At 35.0% G+C, this 22,043-nt stretch overlaps 1 protein-coding gene across 27 annotated transcripts in view; it reads left to right on the top strand.

Annotated features, from left to right (window-relative positions):
* The window catches only part of ADGRL2 (adhesion G protein-coupled receptor L2), a 182,093-nt gene that overhangs the window by 104,789 nt on the left and 55,261 nt on the right, over window positions 1-22,043 (top strand). For all 27 annotated transcript variants that reach the window (XR_013959976.1, XM_080657028.1, XM_080657026.1 and 24 more), the window contains exon 4: window positions 21,785-21,894. Coding sequence is in view for 26 of the 27 variants with exons in the window: in XM_080657028.1 (XP_080513154.1) it covers window positions 21,785-21,894 (110 nt within the window). In the remaining variant the exon portion in view is untranslated. The remainder of the gene's footprint in view (window positions 1-21,784; window positions 21,895-22,043) is intronic.

A 22,043-nucleotide genomic window follows, 5' to 3' on the forward strand; every position in this document is an offset into this window, starting at 1 on the left:
CCTTTGTTTCTCCTTTTAAAATGAACCTTAGTAAAATTACTAGATAATGAAGACTAAGAGTGAAAGTGTGATTGACTGGTTTTCAGTGGTATTTCTGGTTAATATGTGGGTTTGTATCTTTTATATATGTCCATTCATCAGGGAAGTCAAGATTATTTTCCTAAGGGACACTACATTGCTGATCTTCAGTATTTCCTAAGGATTATTAAGTGAAATTAATTTTTAAAAGCAAAGACATACCTCATTTCAACTCTGTTGATTTTGCTTCAGTTTTTATTTTTAGAAGTTTGTCTTTATTTTGTAAACCAAAGTTGAGAGGTGAATAGATAAAAGCAAATGTGGATATTTATTTGACATACACATTTCAATAATATAATAATTTTTTCATAGTCTGAATATTATTTATTCCAGCTCTCTCATTTTAGAGATGAGGTGACAATAATATTTCAATAGTACATATATTGTTATATACCTTGTAGTTTTTTACTCAGAACATTCTCTACTACACACTGAAATATTGCTTGGTGGCCCTGGCCATTGTGGCTTGGTTGAAGTGTCATCCCTTGCACTGAAAGGTCATAGGTTTGATTCCTGGGAATCAAACTAAGGGTTTGATCCTCAGTCGAGGTGCACACATGAGGCAACCGATCTATGTTTCTCTCTCGCATCGATGCTTCCTCTCTCTGTCTCTCTCTCCCCCTTGTCTTTCTCACTAAAAAAACAATAAAAACCATTCTTGGGTGATGATTAAAAATATATATATTGCTTTTGTCAAGTAAATTTAAATTAATTACGTTAATTGACAGAAATCAAGTACAGTTCAGTGTTATATTACTAAAACATTCCAGACAGTCAAATGTTAAATAACTAAAGGAAAACATTCAAATACCCATTTGAGTGTTTTGTTTTGGATCTAAATGTGATTTCTTTATAGGGCGTATCTGCTTTCTGATGTCATAAGACTAGTGTCAGTGCAGAAATATGGCTTACAAGCATCTTAAAGACAACTATACTTTGAACAAATATAAATAGATATTTAATTACAATTGTAGAGAATAGAAATGGAATTTTATTTTACAGATTCAAAATAAGGCATAGTCTCTATTTTTCTTTTGGATTTGGCTTTTTCTTCAGTTTCCCCCTTCTCCCTCCAAACACTAGTATAGCCAAATGCTACTGAAATGTAATATGATGCATATTTTCTGCCGGTATAAAAAAAAAAGAACAAATTATGAATTGTAACTTCAGTTAATAATTTGTATTTATTTTTCATATGTAGTACAACTTCATATTCTGATGTTTATTACTAGGAAATAAATACATATGCTTCATGAAAGCTTTGGAGTAATTTCACTGTCTGGAAATATGCTGTTTATTTAATACATTTTATTATATAGTAAATAACAACCAAATATAATTTGAAAAAAGTTGAGAATGTTCCATTTTCATTTTCTTTTTTTAATTTGAAATTTTACTTTTCAATTACAGTTTACATTCAATATTACTTTGTATTAGATTCACTTGTACAGCATAGTGGTTAAACAATCATACACTTTACACAGTGATCCCCTGGTATTTCCAGTACCCACCTGATACCATACATAGCTATTACAATACTAGGGGCCAGTGCACAAATTCGTGTATCTTGAAAGGAACTGTGGGCTGAGAGGCTGCAGTGGGCACAGGGGCAGGTCTTGGCCCACCTTCCACGCCCCTGCCCGGCCCCTCCCTTCACGGCCCCCAGACCCCTGTCTGCCCCCAGCCCCACTCCCGCCGCTGCTCCCAGACGCTGACAGCGCCGGCCCCGCTCGCACCTGTTGCTGGTGCGGGGGCAGGAGTGCAGTGCGCGGGAGCAAAGAATTTTCAGTAACCACAAGAGGCTCACCCCAATGGCAGCGACCAGGTGTCTTGGTCTGGCACCCCCACTTACCTGCTCCACCATCCTGCTGTGGCTGACGCCCACCATGTTCTGCACACGCCCCCTGGTGGTCAGCACATGTCATAGCGACTGGTTGTTCAGTTATTCCGGTTCCACCCATTGGTCTATTTACATATTAGCCTTTTATTATATGGGATGATTGACTAGATTCCCGGTATTGTACTTTACATCCTTGTGACTATTTTGTAACTACCAAACAATACTTCTTAATCACTTCACCTGGCTCCCCAATCTGCTTCCCCACTGGCAACCATTAATATATTCTCTGTATCTATTAGTTTGTTTCCATTTTGTTTCTTCATTTATTTTGTTCTTTAGATTTCACATATAAGTAACATCATATGTTATTGGTCTTTCTTTGTCTGACTTATTTCACTTAGCATAATATCCTCATTATCCTTTTTTATTTTATTGAAGTTTCTAAGTAAGTTAAAAAATTACCAATATGTTATTTGGTGGAGAAAATATCCTTAGTTATTTGTTTACTCCAAATTCTTATTTTTGTTTTCTTACTTGCAATTTAGGAGCTCTACTTTGCCATATCAAAATCAGGATTGTGAGTCAGTATTATCATAATGTACACTAACAACGAATTTTATTAAGTGAAGAAAGAAAAAGATTTGATGTTAAATCATTCAAAACCAACTTAAACTGTCATTTACTATGGGACTGTTAATTTTTCCATATATTGTGTAATGATAGTGCAACCCTAGATCATATTAACAAACAGCAATAATAGAAACAGCAGCATCAATACTCTGCTTGGTACACATTCAAGGAAAATTATTGTAGGCAATTAGGTTTTACTAATGCATATTTATCTGTTTTACAGATTTTAAAGACCTATTCTTTTAAATTTATTATATATTTTGTATAAAATATAGCAATCTAGTTGTAATTTTTAGTGCTGTTTGCTCTTCCATGGTTAGATTTAGAGATAATATCTCTCACATATTTCTAGGAAAAATGAAGCAATACAGAGAAGTGAGCAATTCTTTAATCCTAATATTTGTTTATTTCACATAAATCAATAAAGTATATCATGTAACTAATATATGTCACAGTTCTCTCAAAATTTCTTCACGTTATATGCAAACAATACTGACATAGTTTTAGAACTCAAACACAGTCCTCATGACCTTAAGAGTGTCTGACATGAGTCATCCTATATAATAAAAGTCTAATATGCTAAGTGTCTGACTGTTCATTCGACCGTTTTACCAGTCGCTATGATGCGCCCTGACTACCAGGAGATAGACCAGCTGTGGGCAAACTATGGCCCACGGGCCGGATCCGGCCCGTACGGCTGTTCTATCCGGCCCGCGGAGCCGAAAGAGCGGAGGGTTCTCTTGCTCTCCCCTCCGCTCCTTTACTTTGAATTTATATTAGTTCACACAAACACTCCATCCATGCTTTTGTTCCGGCCCTCCGGTCCAGTTTAAGAACCCATTGTGGCCCTCGAGTCAAAAAGTGTGCCCACCCCTGAGGTAGACACACTGACTGGTTAGCTTGCTGCTGGGGTCCGGCCAATCGGACTGAGCAAGACAGGCCCGGATATGCCCTGGAGCCCTCCCGTGGCCCCTCCCTGGTCCCAGTCATGCACTGGTGGAGTCCCTCGTCATGGCCTGCAGGGATTGGCCCAAAGCTGGCTCTCTGACCTCCCCCAAGGGGTCCCAGATTGCAAGAGGGTGCAGGCTAGGCCGAGGGACCCAACTTGGCTTGGTATTTCTGTTTTTGTTTTTTTAAGACTACAGATATGTCATTGCTCTTGAACTCGCCTATAATTTGTGAGAATATTAATCTGTTTCTATAGATGGATTTACCATGAAGCTAATGAACCTTAAATGTCAGAGCCCTTCTCCTTCACAGGCTCCTTCCAAGGTGTTGTTAGGGCCCCTAGCAGTGTGCTCACAGAGTCATGTGTTTTTGTAAAATGTGCTGAAGTTTGATATTTAAAAACAATCTTTTGAGGTTTTAATTTCATTCTTTGACCTCTACTTTGTTATATTTCCCCTCATTTATGGTCACTTAGGAGTAGCCAAGAGCATTTTGGGATTCTGTTAAGTGGAGGTTCAGTTGGTGATAAATTCAGTTTGGGTTTAGTGGGGTATTTTTATGTGGTTTGCAGACACTCATGCAAGGTTTAGTTATTGCTAGCTATTCTGGTGGAGAAAAATGGCCTCTAGAAATACTCGTATTACTCAGTATACCGCATTACTGATCATGACATAAATGTGCAAGGCCAGGTGTCATATTACAATATCAATGTGTCCTATGCTCCTGAAATATGTGGAGAAATAATGGTTGAAATGTGTGAAGCCAGAAGCTATTCTGGGGGAAATTCTTTCAGTCATTAAATGTGTAAAACAGTAAATGGAGATTTGGTTCTCATTTATAACTAATCAAAACAGAAGTTGTTTCCTGGGTATGCTTGGTAGAGTACATATGGTAGATGCATAGAGAACATATCAAATGTGGTACTTAAAATTATAACTGCATCATCCTGTTTCTTTTAATGAGTATCATATAAAATAGAGTCATAATAAAAATACCTGTGTTTGTGGGGCACAGGCCATAGCAAGTCAACATGAGCACCTGTGACATTGTAGATGCATGTTTTATGTATACCAACCATCAATAATAAGAAACAAATTTTAATCAGCTGTTTTAGAGGAAAAGCAGAATTATAGAAAGTGACACTAAAGTTGTTAAAGAGGCAGTTATAGATTGTGGAGTAAAAAATTATAACAAAAGTATTAAAGAAATGTCAAGCAATTAAATTTACTAAAACATTAATCTAAGCTTTGTGATAATAGTAGGCTTTTAAACATGTTTTGTTGTGATTTGATTTGATTTCTAAATAAATATTCACTTTGGTACCAGGTTTTCTATTTGTAATTTTTCCTTCCCCCCCCCCCCCGAAAGTAGTAGAACTAAATAGCTAGGTTTTTTTAAGTTTAAAGTATTACATATGTCTCCTTTTTCCTCCATTGACATCTTCCCAGCTACTACCACCCCCACTCCCAGCACATGCCTTCACCCACCTACTGTCTCTGTCCATTGGTTATGCTTATTTGCGAGCATACAAATCCTTTGGTTGATCTCTTACTCCCTCTTCCTACCCTCCCCTGCTTTCCCTCTTAGGTTTGACAGTCTGTTGGATGCTTCTGTGTCGCTGGATCTATTTTTGTTCATCAGTTTATGTTCATTTTATTTCACAAATGAGTGAGATCATGTGATATTTATCTTTCTCTGACTGGCTTATTTCACTTAGCATAATGCTCTCCAGGTCCATTCATGCTGTTGCAAATGGTAAAAGTTCCATCTTTTTTATAGCAGCGTAGTATTCCATTGTGTAGATGTACCACACTTTTCTAATCCACTCATCTGCTGATAGGCACTTAGGTTGTTTCCAAATCTTAGCTATGGTAAGTTGTGCTGCTATGAACATAGGGGTGCATGTATCCTTTCTGACTGGTGTTTCTGATTTCATGGGATATATTCCTAGAAGTGGGATTACTGGGTCAAATGGAAGTGCCATTTTTAATTTTTTGAGGAAACTCCATACTGTTTTCCACAGTGACTGCACCAGTCTGCATTCCCACCAGCAGTGCACGAGGGTTCCTTTTCCTCCCCATCCTCGCCAGCACTTGTTGTTTGTAGATTTGTTGATGATGATAGCCATTTTGACAGGTGTGAGATGGTACCTCATTGTTGTTTTGATTTGATTAGTGGCTTTGAGCATGTTTTCATATGTCTTGTGGCTTTCTGTATGTCGACTTTCAAAAAGTGTCTATTTAGGTCCCTTGCCCATTTTTTGATTGGATTTTTTATCTTCCTTTTGTTAAGTTGTATGAGTTCCCTATAAATTTTGGAGACTAAACCCTTATTGGATATAACATTGGCAAATATGTTCTCCTATGTAGTGGGCTCTCTTGTTGTTTTGTTGATGGTTTCCTTTGCTGTGCAGAAGCTTTTTATTTTGATGTAGTCCCATTTGTTTATTTTCTCCTTAGTTTCCATCGTTCTAAGAAGCTGTATCAGTAAAAATATTGCTACACATATGTCTGATATTTTGCTGCCTATGGATTCTTCTAAGATTTTTATAGTTTCCCGTCTTACTTTTAAGATCTTTATCTATTTTGAGTTTATTTTTGTGTATGGTGTAAGTTGGTGGTCTAGTTTCGTTTTTTTTTTTTGTTTGTTTGTTTGTTTTTTTTGCATCTATCTGTCCAATTTTCCAACACTATTTATTGAAGAGATTGTCTTGACTCCGTATGCTCTTGCCTCCTTTGTCGGAAAGTTGTTGTTTTATTTTTCTTATTACTCTTCAAATTTGCCAAAACAATATAGCTAGAGTAGGCAAGAGAATGTATGCTGATTTTTCTAGGACATTTTATAACTTGGTAATTTTTTATGTATATTAAATTATCTTATGACCCAGACCTTACATGTTCTTGCTTACTCATGAATTCCTATAAATGTTATTGCAAAGAATGTTTATAAGTAACGTTTGAAATCTAATTTTGGGTTTTATGTGAATGAGAATATATCTTTTAAAATGTATATAAACACATATGGTAGATAACTAGAGAGATAGATAGGCTAATTACCCATATATTATCTGATAAGTTGATTTAGGACCTTTAATATGTGCATTGCCATTTATTTCAACTCTTGACGAGTAGACCTTTATTAAGCTGTGATGATTACTGAATATGAAATGTAACCAAGATTATTTTTATTCAAATATAATTTAAATATTCATCAAAGAGAAGTTATGCTTGAGACTGACAGAGACTATTAACATCAAAAAATATAATTAACTGCACTGGGTATCATGAAGTAGAGTTAGCCAAATAGCCGAGAGGTCTAATTGCTCTAGAGTTAGAGAAGCAATGGCTTTATTTTGTGCTGTAGCTGTGGAATTAATAGTAATGTGGTTTCCTATGTGGGCCAATTAAAAGCTGCCTGTTAAGGTTCATTGCTCTATAGGAAACCCATTGACTATCGCTTAGCAGACAGGATTGACATGTCAGTGTGCACAAGAAGATAAAATACTATGAAAACCGTGAACACGAGAAGTCGTCTTAAAAGACCTGTTTTTGAAAACAATTGTAATTAACCTGTTTTCTGTGCCAGTGCTGTGTAGTGGATGTTGTGGTGTCCCTTCCAGATTTCCCCTATAGGCTCAGGCGGCTCACTCTCTTCCCCCAGCTGCCTGGGGAATTGCCTGCTGATGGGCTCACAGTGGTCCCTGCCCAGAAGCTGCCATGTGCTGAAGGGATCTTAAACTCTTCTCCCCAGAGGCAGCCTGCACCAAATGCCAGAGCACAAAAGCTTGGCCTCCTCATCCTTTGCTTCCTTTTGAGACTTCTCTGAAGGGCTTTCCCAACTCCAGAGCTCCCTCCCTTAGGAATTTACTGGGCCTTTGTTGCAACCACATTGGACTTCTCCCTCAACCCGACTGTGCTTTCTCATGGCTTCATGGATCCTTCTGAAAGCACTGTGTGTCTCTAAGAGATTTTGGCCTCAGTGAAATTCCACTTCCTGCTTACCCAACCTAAGAAAGGTAATACTGTTCAATAGGAAAAGAAGTTCTGTCAGTGGTATTGTTACATACCTTACAGGAATCTGGCAATTAAAAACATTTAAAAAATTTGAAAATTAAATTTGTTTTAAAGCAAAAAAGAAATGCCCAATTCAGGTTCAGTAATGTCATTTTACATTCTAAAGTTTATCTTTGCCATGTGGTTCTTATTCTTTAATAAAGGTAATATTCTGGCTTTATTAAGCTTTTTAGCTGTACTTTTAAAAAAGAAGAAACCATTCCTGAAAAAGATTTTGCCCTGCTCAGGCTGTTGAGATGTAAAAGTGGGCAGACGTTCTCATGGCCTTTTGACATTAATGAGATTGCTGAAATGGAAAAGCGAAGGGTCAAAGATAATAGCAAGATCTTCTCTTGTTTCTTTTTCTTCATAATGACATATCAAATATAGCTAATAAATTTGCTGTGATTCCTAACATAATACATAATTTTATGTGTGAGTGTAGAATGCTCTTGGCAAATAAAGGTAATTCTAAAACTCTTGCTATAAAATATGTAACTGCAAATACATTTTATTACAACAATCTTGATTTAGCTGTTACTTTTGTAAGATATCTAAAAATCTTAAAATACTTAATAGATTCCAGTGTGTATAATAAAATAAAGTGTGCATTGTGTCTTTAATCTGCAGTCATAAAGATGTTTTCCTAGCCACTCATTATTTAATATGCTTACCCTGTTTATATCTGTGGCCTAAGAGAGCATGTTCACTCTCAGAAGAGCAGGGTTGATGCTTCACAGCACACAGCCCTGTCCTCCCCAGCCTGTACATGGTGTTAGCGGTATTTAAAGCTTTCAAGTCTAACATTTTATAGGTCATGATGAACTGAGCCTTTCAGACAAGTTACTGATATGAAACTAATTCAGGCTAGGAAGATAATATGGAATAGAAGCTTTCTAGCTTCACTGTCATTTTTAAAAACTTATACAAACTGCAAAATTCAGAAAAGTTTTATAATTTGATTTATATCTTATGGTTATGGAACTATTTTTCACTTCTGAAAATTATATATTTATCTTTTATTCACTGGTTTATGCTACCACATAACTATTAAGCTGTATGATGTACAAGCTAATGTGACAAATACTCTAAATTTATTTATGAATGACTGGGAAGAATATTTTCAAGTCTATAGATTGATGTTTATGGACTTAATAAATTTTAGATAAGGCACAGCATTATGCACTGAACATGGCTCAGAGATTCTTAAAACAGGCACTAACCGCTCAAAAGATATTATAATCTGGTGAAGAGGATGAGGGATGCACAGAAATAATGACTTCAAATCGCTGAGGTAGCACCATGCACTTTCAAAATCTGATGGAGAATGGACAGTGTTGAGCAATGGCCTGAAGTGTGAAAATGTACTCTGTGTTGAGGAAATACTGACCATAGGTCTGATTAGGGAGTTATGCAACTTCTGTCCTCACCCTTTCTAACTTTCCATGGCATGCAGCATCTCACCGGCTTTCTTCTTCCTCGGGGGCCTTGTGGATTCTCTTCTTGCACGTAGTCTAAGGAGGAAAGGATTTTTCAAAGATTATGCTCTTTATATTTCTCAAAATTATGGAATACTTATAAAATATATGTTAAAAAACTGATTTTAACTCTATAATATCAATATGGAAAATAACACAAGGGTTTTATGCCCTTTATATTAACTCTGAGACAATATAGTCTCAGAGTTAATATAAATGAATATAGTGAATATATTCACTTTTTGTAGCAGAGAACGTTAATAAGTAATTTTATATTCATTTGTTCTTTTTTTTTTTCCTGCATAGATATTGGTTGGATGTGGTATATTTAGGGTATTACTCTGCTTTTAAAACTAGGTATTTCTGTACCTAAGCTATGTCTTATATTGCTGATATGTCTTATAGTACTGTTTCTAGTACCAGAATGGATATAAAATCATCATTCCCTCCCTGCCTCCCTCCCTCTCTATCTATTATCTATCTGTTTTTAGATAATTTCTTGCCTTTGTGACTGAGATGCGGCAAGAGGACACTTCCCTTGATCTGTGTTTGTTTGTTTTTTAAAGAGCACTATGAGTAATACACTGTAGGCTGAATACTTATGAGAAGGTGTTCAGTTATCGAGAATGCCATCAGCAGTTGCCTGTTGCTTTCTTATCAGCTACTTCCTGCTGCCAGCTTGGCACGTATTTCAATAGAAAAGGATTTGCATCAAATGTAATGCCTTATTATATGCAGCTAACATGGGGTTTTTAATTGTGCAAACACATGAGACTCCTGCAGTGATAGTCAATTTGATAAAAAGGATTAGATTATGAATATTTTGTCATGATTAAAGATTAGTTCTGATTTATCAGAAATAAGCTAGTGAAATATGCCATGTATTTACAGTCAGGTAAGACTCCATTAATTTTGAGAGTGTATGATCCACAGCATATCTACCTCTTTATAAGTCTCTAATGGATTTGATTATTTATATTATGGGTATTAAAGATTGTTTTTAGCCTTCCACACCTACTTTACTGCTAACAGTATTCCAAGAGTCTGTGGTTGCAGATTTTTGCCGTTATTGTTTTTCACCTCTTATCTTACAGAAGAGTTAGGTAAATACCTATACGAAATTTGTGCAGTTTTTATTAGGGAAATGGCATCTAGTGTGTATCAGTGGGACATTTTGAATTGTTCCTTCAATGGTAAAACTTTAGTATAATATAGAAGAATGAGAAATCCAGTGTTAAAAAAACTACACACACACACAAACAAGCATTTATAAATGTAGTCATTTAAGTAAAAAGTAAATTTTCCTGAGTTGATTAAATGATTCAACAAAATATCATACTTTGTCTAAAGTTTTTTACAGGTAGACAAATTTAAAATGATTTTGTTTTTAAGTTTTTAGTTTGATTTGTATATGAAGTTCTGTGAACATTTGTTGCTGTGTTGTAATCAAAATGAGGTCTGTAAAAGCGGAAATTACATTAGCTGTCAATTAGACTAGAAATTTGTTTCGTGTATATGCAGAGATGTATAATACTGACTAAATAACACCCCGTCAAACATCTTGAGAGGCAGAAAAAATATTTATGGCCTAATTTTCCTGTTTATCAAAGTCATATCCAAACCAAGGGAGTAATCTTTAAGGTGAATCTAAAATAGCAGCAACAAAAATCTGGTTTACTCAGTTTTGCCCTCTAAAATTCCTTTTGGTTGTAGGTTCTTTTTGCATTATTTCAAACTCTAATCCTCTGAGCGGGTAATTAACAGACCAGAAAAGCCATTTGTGGAAAAGAAGAGCCACCAGGGTGAAAAATATTTCTCCACCAAATGATCTTTAAGAAGTAAATAATTACAAAAGGAAAAGATGTGGGATGACCAATCTAAGGATAATTAGAAGGAATAGAATATGAAAATCAAAATGCTTGGCATGTAAAACAATTCTCATATCACAACAGGACTAATTAAATATTTAGAAACCAAAAATCCCCTCACAATTTGAAGAAAAAGAACCCCTGACAAAAGGGTCTATAACTTTGTAGATAATGAGCAAGGGCTAGAGGAAGGAAAAACATCACAGATTGGCTCCACGACTCTGCAAGGTCATGTCTTATTATGCTATGTCTTTCATATGGTCTGGTAACAAGTTTCTTGCTAATTTAATCTAACTAGGGCATCCCATAGCGATTTCCCTTGTTAATAATGTGATACTTTCTGCAAGTGCAAACTATAGTAGGTTAACAATTTTCAAAAATCATTGCTCCTAATTGATACAGATCATAATAATTGCTTTTGAATTAATAAAAGCAGAGTTCTTGAAAAGCTGGACACAAGTGATATTTTTAAAGTATTTCAATATTTTATAGTTTATCTCCACTTAAATTATTATTATTTTTTCCTTTTATTTAGCAGTTAGACCTGATGACCCTGTGAATGAAACTTAGTCTAAGTGGCATGCTTTGTAAATAAATACTTCTTATTTTGCTAATACTGTAAAAGCAAGCACATTTATGTTGAATGTGCATTTGAGAAAACAAGAATTTTGTACTGGATTAATAAGGCTCTGAGAGAGTTAAGCCTAATTTGCATTATACTGACCCCAAGGTTCAGTAAAAACTGCAAGGAATTTCAAAGGTTCCTAAAACATAGAAAGTTGTCTTTAGCAGATCAGCAATGACATTTCAAAATGCTTATTTCAGTAATTAATGTGGAATTTTTGAGGATATTTTTAAGTTTCTAAGATGCAAATTTAGCTATAAATATTACAGTATGCATACTTTGTGGTTATTATTCCTGACACAATATTTTACTCTGACACAAATGATTATGGAAGGTGTCACTTTTATGTTATTCCTGCTTTCAACATATTGAAAAAACAGAATGACAATCTTCTGGGCATGATCTTAATCAAGCTTTTATTAACTTGCTGTAGGTTTACCTGATGTTTATTTATTTGGCTTTCTATTTCTCTTACATACTGTACACTTTTCAGTCATATAGGTTTATGCTTATATATTGATAATAGAGAAAGATATTTTGTATTTTTGCTTATACTTATTTAAATAATAAATTGGCTTTTTCTATACCTTTTTAAAATACAGTTGCAAAGATTTATACAGTTGCAATAAAAAAAGCACATCAAGATTATATTTATTTTTTTTGAAAACACCAGTATATAGGAAACGAAATGGAATAGAAATTACATTATTTTTTTCCAAGTTATGTACTCAAGCATGTACCAATATTCAAGCATATTTTCCTAGAGATGTTGGTAGTGACTTTATTTCAATAATTCAATTTTATTTCCATGATTTTAAAATACTTTAGCACAATATTCTATAATGCTTAGGGAGTACAGTATTTTAACATGCCTACAGAATTAAATACTTTATGATGGGTAGAAATCTTCTAGAATACACAAAATTGTTAAATAAATTATGAGAGCATAGTTATATGACAAATGGGAACATTACTATAGAACTCCTCTTTTTTTTTTTTTTTTTACCATATTAATTACACACCATTTAGCTTCCTAATGTTATGTTTACCTTGCAATTAGTTAGGCTCTGAAATCATCATTAATAAATATTTAAAGAAAGCAGGGCCCACTTTCCTTAGCTCACAGAAGTGAAGTTTAGATGATTAAAAAAAAAACACACTTTATTATACAGTAAAAAAATAAAAGGTTTGGTTTTGGTTTAACATTCAACTCAGTCTCCCTCTTTAGTGAGGATGGTTGTTACCTATATCTTCGTATCTCATGGTTTATTTAATTACTTTGCTTGAGCAAATCTATTTGGATTGGAACTTACCTTTCATGTTTTAAGATCATCTGCTACTTGTATAAAAATGTATTCTAAATTTGGACTAAAAAAGACAGGGGTTCTGGTATCTGCAGTACTATGTTCCTTGCTCATTTGGAATTGTTAGTTGTATGAAGTGATTTGTAAGCCAAATGGTACTTTTCCCCTTGCTCCTTAAGTAGATCTATCTCACAAGTGTTATATTATTGGCTTTGATTATACCAAACTGTGTTCAAATTGACAGAATTCTTTGAGAATCAAGTATAGCTGATTGAAGCAGAATTGGATGCCTAGTATTTATTTTCTCCTAACTATGCTTGTTTGCAAGCAGAAATAGCCAGGTTAACTATTCATCATTATTTCATTTATTTAAAAATAATTAGTGAATTCCTATTACGTGTCAGGCATATAATCACTTCTGATAAGAATTTATAGGTTGCCAGTGTCCTTTTTCTTTTTTACCCTTTTGGTAATGTTTCTAAAATTTTAACGTGTACTTGAATAGAATAAAATTTACTTGTTGATATATAATTTTTTTATTGACGCTCAAGAATGGACATCATTTCATTGGTAAGAATGCATTTATAGTGCAATAATTCAACCATACATGTTCTGTTTATTGAGAAGAGATGATTCCCCGTGGCTGTGGTTTAAACTCTTCCAGGGCACTCCTGTGAATGTTCTGCTTATTTTTGGCACTTTGGAAAGGGTTATCATTCCATGATACCCTGGAATCTTGGATACATTAATTTCATTTCCAAAAAGTGAACACTTTTAACCAAGACAGAAGGTAACTCAGGAAAGAAACAGACCTATTATTGATATCATTTTATAATTGAGTTTTTTAAATAATAGATACCACTGAGAGACTGATATTGTTGAAGCAGTCTTCACCAAACATACAGGCTCAATAAAGGATTGTTCTAATTCTAGAGGATGGCTCCAAATTCCAGCAAACATTAATTTTTGGTTTCTGTCGTGATATTAAATTTTAGTTTTTTGAGCTTTTCTGTTGAATGCTGAAGTATTTGTTCAAGTCAGTAGATTTTGAATTTTTAATCTTCCTTAGAACTGTGGTGAATAATGGCCCCTGGCAGGAGATAATGAAATTTTTTTAATTTATATTTTCAAGCAGAAGCTTCAATTGAAAATGGCATCCTATGGCCTGGAGACATAGCTCTATGTAAGGTTTAGGGGAGATGCAATAATAATGCAGTGCCATTGAGACGAGGAATGATGGGACAGGGAAGAAGTAATTTAAGGAGGCAAAGAGAATGTACCAAAGCTTTATTGTAGTGTATCTAATGATCTGCTGAAGATTCCCAATGGTTTTTGGAGCATGACTGGATAAACTAATGTTATCTTGCCAAGACAGAAGCCCCTGCTTATCCAGCAGAACAAGGCTATTGATTAAAACACCTCTCACAATAGATTACACATGGAATCTCATCTCCATACTTTGCACTTGGTAAAGTGTAATAATGAGCATAAGATAATCAAAAGAAGAGTAAAAGCAATTTGTTGGGCGTTGTACAGTTCAAGATTAGTGTTGGAAAGGAAACAAATTTGCATCAATAGTTTGGCCTATTTTTAAAGCTGAACACAGGAAATCGTGCACACTATGATTTCTACGGAAAGATAAAATAGCCTGCCCCTTTAAGGTTTGCAAGTCGATGTTTATCTTATACAAGGGAGTAGTTATTGTTATTAATCATATTTTGTTGTTTTCGGTCATTCATATTTGTTGAGGAATTGTACAGAGAGTTCGCCTGCATTATCTCATTTAACCTTAACAACAAATGTCTAAAAAAGGTATTATGTTTTATAGATGAGAAAGCTAGGATTGAAAGGTTTAATACATTGCTATGGACTCACAGTTAAGTAAGGAGCTGTGCTGGAACTTTCTGATTCTAAAGCCTCTTTTAAAAGCTAATCTTCCCAAATAGCAATTGTTTTTGCTTCTGAGTGATAAATGATATGCTATATTGTGTTTTGTAAAATATATTCTCAAATTATAATAAGTAACATGTGCATTGTGCCTTTCATTTACAGTTTTAAAAGATTAAGGAAAAGCAGCATATTAATCGTTGGTTTGCATTAATATTTCATGTGTTCCCCCCAAAAGCTGTTTTTTTTAAGACTGTACTGCTATTATTTTGTGCATGACATTTTCTAAGTGAATTTTATGTACGAGTATGTAAATTAGTGATATTACACATTTATAAAATGCCTTTGATTAATTACACATTTTTCTTGGTAACATTTATCTTAATTTAAAAAAATATTGTGGTTACCTTAAAAGTTAATGTTGAAACCTGAGAATTTTTATTACATCTGTGAAAATAAAATATATTCTTTTAATACTCTTCACTTTTTACCATCTCCTAATTGTGATGATTGAGCGATTCATTATATATTCCTTGAAGTATATTTTTCTTATATATTATGCACAAACCTGGACAATATCACTGACTTTAAATATTATACTCTAAAGTTTGCTATTCTGCTTTATATAGGAAGTAAATTAGTAAACTATTCATCTCCACAATTACTCAGTTTTATTTTCTTCCGCTTTAGAGATATACATTTGGCTTCATTCCTGAGTAGATTTTTTTTCTTATTTAGAGTAGAAAGACTTACAAGGAATGAGTTTTAAAATAATTTTTTAAAGTCAGTCTTTTTGTTACATTTAAAGCAGCTTTATGGCCTATAAAGCAGGATTTAGGATTTTTTTTTGTTTGTAGTTGATGGTTTTTATGTTTAAAAATGTAAGTTATGAATATTAATGTCAGAAATAATACTTTTATTCTGGTATTTGAACTTGATAATGTTACAAAGCATTTATTATTGGATTTAATATAGTGACATGGAATTCTCATTTTAGATTAGTAAGAAGATTAGAGGAATAAATATTAAAACGATAGAAACTTGAAATCTAAAGGAATGTGTAGAAATAATATATAGGTGATATTTTTTGATACTGCTCTTAACCCAGTGATGTGAAGTAATGATTATCTTTGGTCTATCCATGCCAACTTTTTGAAATTTTTGGAAGTGTGTTTAGATATTAAGAATGATTACATGCTTAGAATTTGAGACTGAGTGCTTTACATTTATTTACTAGATGTTAAATCATACATTATATCTCAGATATTGCTTAGACATTATTTGCAAGGGCTGCACTTATGCAACTTTTGAGTTCTTTCTAAAAAAAAAATCATATTACTTATTCCTATAGTTGAGTCACTTTGTTTATTTGAGTAAATAAGTCAAAGGTTGAATATAGAAAAATTTGCAATGATTACACTGAATCTTTTTTTGTTACTGTTATTTTTAACAGTGTCCTCCTAGGGAACGCAGTTTATTGATACAGATTGTCAAAAAATATTTATGTCCAGGTTTATTTAGTGTTCAAAATTTTCATTAGCTAGCAAACTTTTAGGAAAAAATATTTTCTCTGTTTTTAAAAATGGGCTTGCATGTGGTATATGTATGTTCCTAAAAGTTGTACTTATTTAGACCCCTCATGTTAGGAATTTATAAATAACTAGCCTGCTAGCTCAAAATTAAAGCAACCAAAACCCTTGATTCTTATGATTAAAATAGCAAATGATGTCATATTAACATTATAAACTCTATTATGTATTTGCTGCATAAACCTTATTCATTTCTTAATGAATTTGTATTTCACTTGTATTTTATTAAGACTTATAGAACAAAATAATGAGTTTCCAATACATATTTATTCTTTACTAAACTACCTAAACTGTTCTCTAACCCAGTGGTTTTTAGTCGTCAGAATCACCCGCATAACTAGTTAAAACTCAGATTGCTGGGTGTGGCCTCTGGATTCTGAGTCTATTGGTCTTGAGTAGGGCCTGAGAATGCATTTCTAACAAGTTCCCAGTTGACGCTGGTGCTCCTGGTCTGAGGACCACATCTTTTAAGGACCAGTGCTTAACTAGCCTAACTCATCTGTGCATCTTTACAAATATGAAATAAAGTAAGATAAATTTTATTAAAGTTGAAGTGTTTAATCAATATCTAGAATCCATTTTCTTTATGATAAATAGTAATTGTATTTCTTTCAAGTTGTAATCAATGGTCCTCCTATTTAAAAAGCCCTATTTTTTCTCTTCTGCCTTGTTCTCATTCATACTTGAATTCATGCTTAACATTTGAGAAAAGTGTAGATTTTTAACATAATTCACATGGTATTACTAAAACATACTGGTACTTTGTTAGTATAACGATACCTTTACTAATAAAGATACCTCTCCCCCAGGAGAAAGTTATGCCAGGAACTGTGACCAGGAACGATGCCTAGGGCTGAGAAAACAAACAAATGCCTTTCTTTTCTTGGCCGAGGTGTGCCTCTTCATTTTTGTTCCAGTGAAAACTTGGAGCAGAACAGTTGGAGGAAATTTACTTTACTTCTGTGTCTTACTGCTTTCTCTTTCCCTATCTTCTTAAATGATAGCAGTTTACAATTGTAGAATCTTACCCACAGGGTATTGGTTTTCAGATTTTTCTTCATGCTAACAGCTCACACTGGGTATTTCCTTTTCCTTTGTGTCCCACGCTTACTGTATGTGGAAACAAACTTAAGGCTACTTGTTTCATTCATAATTGAATGTGCAGAGTCTGTATTTTTATTTCCATCATTTGGTCCTCTAAAAGCTTTGGTTTTCTTTTCCATGAATCAAGATACTGCTATACAGATTTGATATTTTTATACTTCTGCATTCCACTTCTTGCTGATTAACCTTTTACTTTTCCCCCCTCAAGATTAATTTTTTAAATGTATGATATATAAAATGAACATTTTTGACATCTTGAGATGCCATTTATTCTAGAAACTAGAGGCCCGGTGCACGAAATTCGTGCACGGGGGAGGGGTATGTCCCTCAGCCCAGCCTGCACCCTCTCCAATCTGGGACCCCTTGAGGGATGTCCGACTGCCCTTTTAGCCGGGATCGGGCCTAAACAGGCAGTCGGACATCCCTCTTACAATCCAGGACTGCTGGCTCCCAACCGCTTGCCTGCCTGCCTGATTGCCCCTAATTGTTTCTGCCTGCCAGCCTGATCACCCCCTAACCACTCCCCTGCCAGCCTGATCGACGCCTAACTGCTCCCCTGCCGGCCTGATTGCCCCTAACTGCCCTCCCCTGCCTGCCTGGTCCCCCCAACTTCCCTCCCCTGCAGGCCTGGTCCCCTCCAACTGCCCTCCCCTGCAGGCCTGGTCCCCCCCAACGGCCCTCCTCTGCCAGCCCGGTCACCCCTAACTGCCCTCCTCTTGCCGGCCTGGTCACCCCTTACTGCCCTCCCCTGCTGGCCTAATCACCCACAACTGCCCTCCCCTGCAGGCCATCTTGTGGTGGCCATCTTGTGTCCACATGGGGGCAGGATCTTTGACCACATGGGGGTGGCCATCTTGTGTGTTGGAGTGATGGTCAATCTGCATATTATTCTTTTATTAGATAGGATGTACCTATCTCCTTACCTTCAATTGTACTTAGGAAGATAGCCCAAGAATTAATACCATTTGCTGACTTAAAGTGAATGTTTTGTACAATGTGATTAGTAATGATGGTAATTGCTTTTAACACGTATTTGAACCTGTAATTTTGGTGAGATGACTAATACAAAGATCAGAAAGAGTAAATATGAGCAATTACTTTCATTTACATGGTGTTGGTCTTTTAAGAATAATGGAAGCAGGAATACTTTGTCCCTTGTATACTTCTTGTCAACATATTGTGATGTTGAAAAATATAAAATGAAAAATTTAAATTACATATTAAAATCATATTTATTCTTTCTGACCTTCTAGAGGGAAAAAACTGGGTAACCACCAGGTATGCTTTATTTTTGAAAAAAGATATAAATCCCCAAATCCTTTGATCTACATCCTTCTACACCTTGGTCCAAAGTTCGTCATGCTCTTTGTGCATTTCAGCCTTGAGTACAATTTTCTTTCTCTCCCACCTGTTCTTGGATTGATTACGTGAGAGAAGTCTTCTGTGGGAAGGGGGACAGTGATGATATATATATGAAAAGTTTACTAACAAGTGGAATTATTTGGGGGGATTTTTGTCATGAATATCTTTTAGATACGTTTTAAAACCATTTGCAGCATGACAGACTTAACACTGTTGAGTGGTTATAAAACGTATACGGAGAGAGTTTATAAAAGGGGATCTAACTCAGATGAATTTAGATTATTTTGTTTCTGAAAGGTGTGAGGGTTATATAAAGGGAAGAACCTTGTAGGTATGAGTATATACAAGAAAGAAATTTAAAGAACTTTAGGTTTTATGGGGACTAGGTTAGTCGTTGAGGGTTCCTGGGAGATTAAATAAGACACTTATAAAAAGCATCAAAATCTGTTTTTGCTCTAAATTTAACAAAGGAGAGAATGAAACATTAGTTGAAACATTAGATATTGACCTGTTGAGAAATCTTAAATCTATCTTCTATTATTTAAATTTTTAGGATATAAAATTGATTCTGTGATTTATGTTAAAATAATACATTTACACTAAATTGAGAGCAATTGGCAAATTTCCTCAAGAGATTGAACCGATTTATAAGAAATACAGAATAATGAAAGTAAAACAGAAAAATGTGACAGGGCACCATTTACATTATCCATGCTTTTGGAAATTATTATGTATGATATGTTTTCTAAAAACATGGCACCGAGTACTATAGATTACTTTTGAGAAAATATGTTAGCTTAATATTCACAGAAACAGTATTAGTTATAACTTATTTAATATTTAAGACTTGTTTATAATATACCTTGACCTATAAAATTTACCTTTTTGATTCTATAGAAGTTTTCAAGTCTTGCTGTTCTTTAAGGAAGGTTCAACCTGGTTTAAGTTGAAATGGCCTCTAAGGTGCTTGACTTGTTAACGTACTGATCTCTCTGACAGTTTTCCTTCCACTGTCCTTTAGTTAATTGCTGTGCTAAAAACTGGGCTGCGCCCAGGCCTGTGTGGCTTATCTGATTGGAGCATCATCCCATACACCAAAAGGTGGCAGGTTCAATTCCCAGTCAGGGAACATATCCAGGTTGTGGGTTCAATAGTGGTAGGGGCATGTGTGGGAGGCAACTGATTAATATTGCTCTCTCACATCAACATCTCTCTCTCTCTATCTTTCTCTTCCCCTCCCAATCCCCAATCAGTAAAAACATGTCCTCAGGTGAGGATTTATAATAATAAAAGCATAATAGGCTAATTAGACCGACCCGGACGAAGCCCGGGCTGCAAGGGAAGCCGGTGCCGGCAGCCGGGGAAGGAAGGCCTAGCCTACTCTTGCAAGAATTTCATGCATTGGGCCTCTAGTTTAAAAATAAAAACACTGGGCTGCTTTTTCATTCTTTTTTTTTTACCATTTTCTAGTCCACTTATTGTATGTACTATAGAACGTCTGGTATTCAAATTGTTAAATATGTTTTGGTAAAATGCTCTTGTTCTGGTTGCTTTGCTTCTTAATTTATGTAGCATCAGAAATATAATAAAAGCCTGCAAAATATTACTTATAAAGGATAATTCTTGCCTTTAAAAAGCTTATAAAAAAGATCATTTGGATAAATTCATAGGACTTAAATAAATGTCATCTTGCCTAGAATTCTAACTTAATTCTAATAATCTTGATAATTTACTGACAACACAAAAATAAGAAAATACTTCCAGTTGTAACATCCTAGGCAGCATGTTAGTGACATTCTTTTTAATGTTATGTTTCAGGGAGTCTTGATTTAGAAGAACCAAGTTTCATAGTCGTATCATATTAATAGTAGCAGTACATTAATCTAGAAAATTGAAAGAGTAAAAACAATGTTTAGACACTCAATATGTGCCAGGCACTATGCTAAATCTTTATTATTTTTTAAAATACGTTTTTATTGATTTCAGAGAGGAAAGGAGAGGGGGAGAGAGATAGAAACATCAGTGATGAGAGATAATCATTGATCAGCTGCCTCCTGTACTCCCCACACTGGGGATCAAGCCCGCAACCTGGGCAAGTGTCACGATGGGCATTGAACTGCAACCTCCTAGTTCATAGGTCAGTGCTCAACCACTGAGCCACGCTGGCCAGGCCTAAATTTTAAATGTAGGATTCAAGAGTATAGAATGTAATATAGTAGGAAACTTAACACCAAACCGGATTTAGAGGATAAACTTCAAAAGCTGGCACCTCCTTTGTTTTTAATATGTTGTCAAATCTTACTTTCAGCCCCAGCTGGTTTGGCTCAGTGGATGGAGCGTCAGCCTGCAGACCAAAGGGTCCCAGGTTTGATTCTAGTCAAGAGCTGCAACCTTGGTTGCAGGCTCCTTCCTGGCCTGGGCCCTGATCAGGGCTAGTGCAGGAGGCAACCAATTGGTGTGTTTCTCTCACATTGATGTTTCTTCCTGTCTTTCCCTCTCTCTCCCACTATCCCTAAAAATCAATGGAAAAATATCCTCGAGTGAGGATTAACAAAACAACAACAACAACAACAACAAAACCCACAAAAAAACCCTTACTTTCAGGCTATTCAGTTTGTGGTTGTATGTTTCTGTTCAGTCATAGTAACATTTTTATTGTAATTTTAATTATTAAATATGGAGAGTATACTGGTACTTTTTTTTTTTCAGTACTTGATGATTATGGTAAAACTTCTAATTAAAAGATGTAGTAGAATAATAGAGAAGTATTAGCTCTTTTCTTTTTACTTCAAGTTAAAATCTAGTGTGACCCACAGAACAGAAATATTATAACATAAAGCAAATACGACTTTTGTACTCTTCCATAATGACGAGCAACCTAATGTCAGTTGAATTTTTTGTTTCATAGTACTAGTTGCTTGAGGAAAAAATGAACCAATTCTCTTTTAGTATATCTCTTTAGCAAAAATATGCAACTAAATTATTGTGTCACACAAGTTTGATTTGTTTTGTTTTCCAGGTGCAACAATCGAACACAGTGTATAGTAGTTACTGGGTCAGATGTGTTTCCTGATCCATGTCCTGGAACATACAAATATCTTGAAGTCCAGTATGAATGTGTCCCTTACAGTAAGTATGAAATTGATATGTTTCACTTTCTCCAGCATTCCTCGTTGATGCTGAAAGACTACACACGTGAAAGAAGCATATGTTTATGGCCTACAAAACCATTATGCATGCAGAGCACTAACAGACTCGGGCCTCCAATTTAGCTTCAC

Source organism: Plecotus auritus (assembly GCF_963455305.1).
Source record: "Plecotus auritus genome assembly, chromosome: 2".
Lineage (NCBI taxonomy): Eukaryota > Metazoa > Chordata > Mammalia > Chiroptera > Vespertilionidae > Plecotus > Plecotus auritus.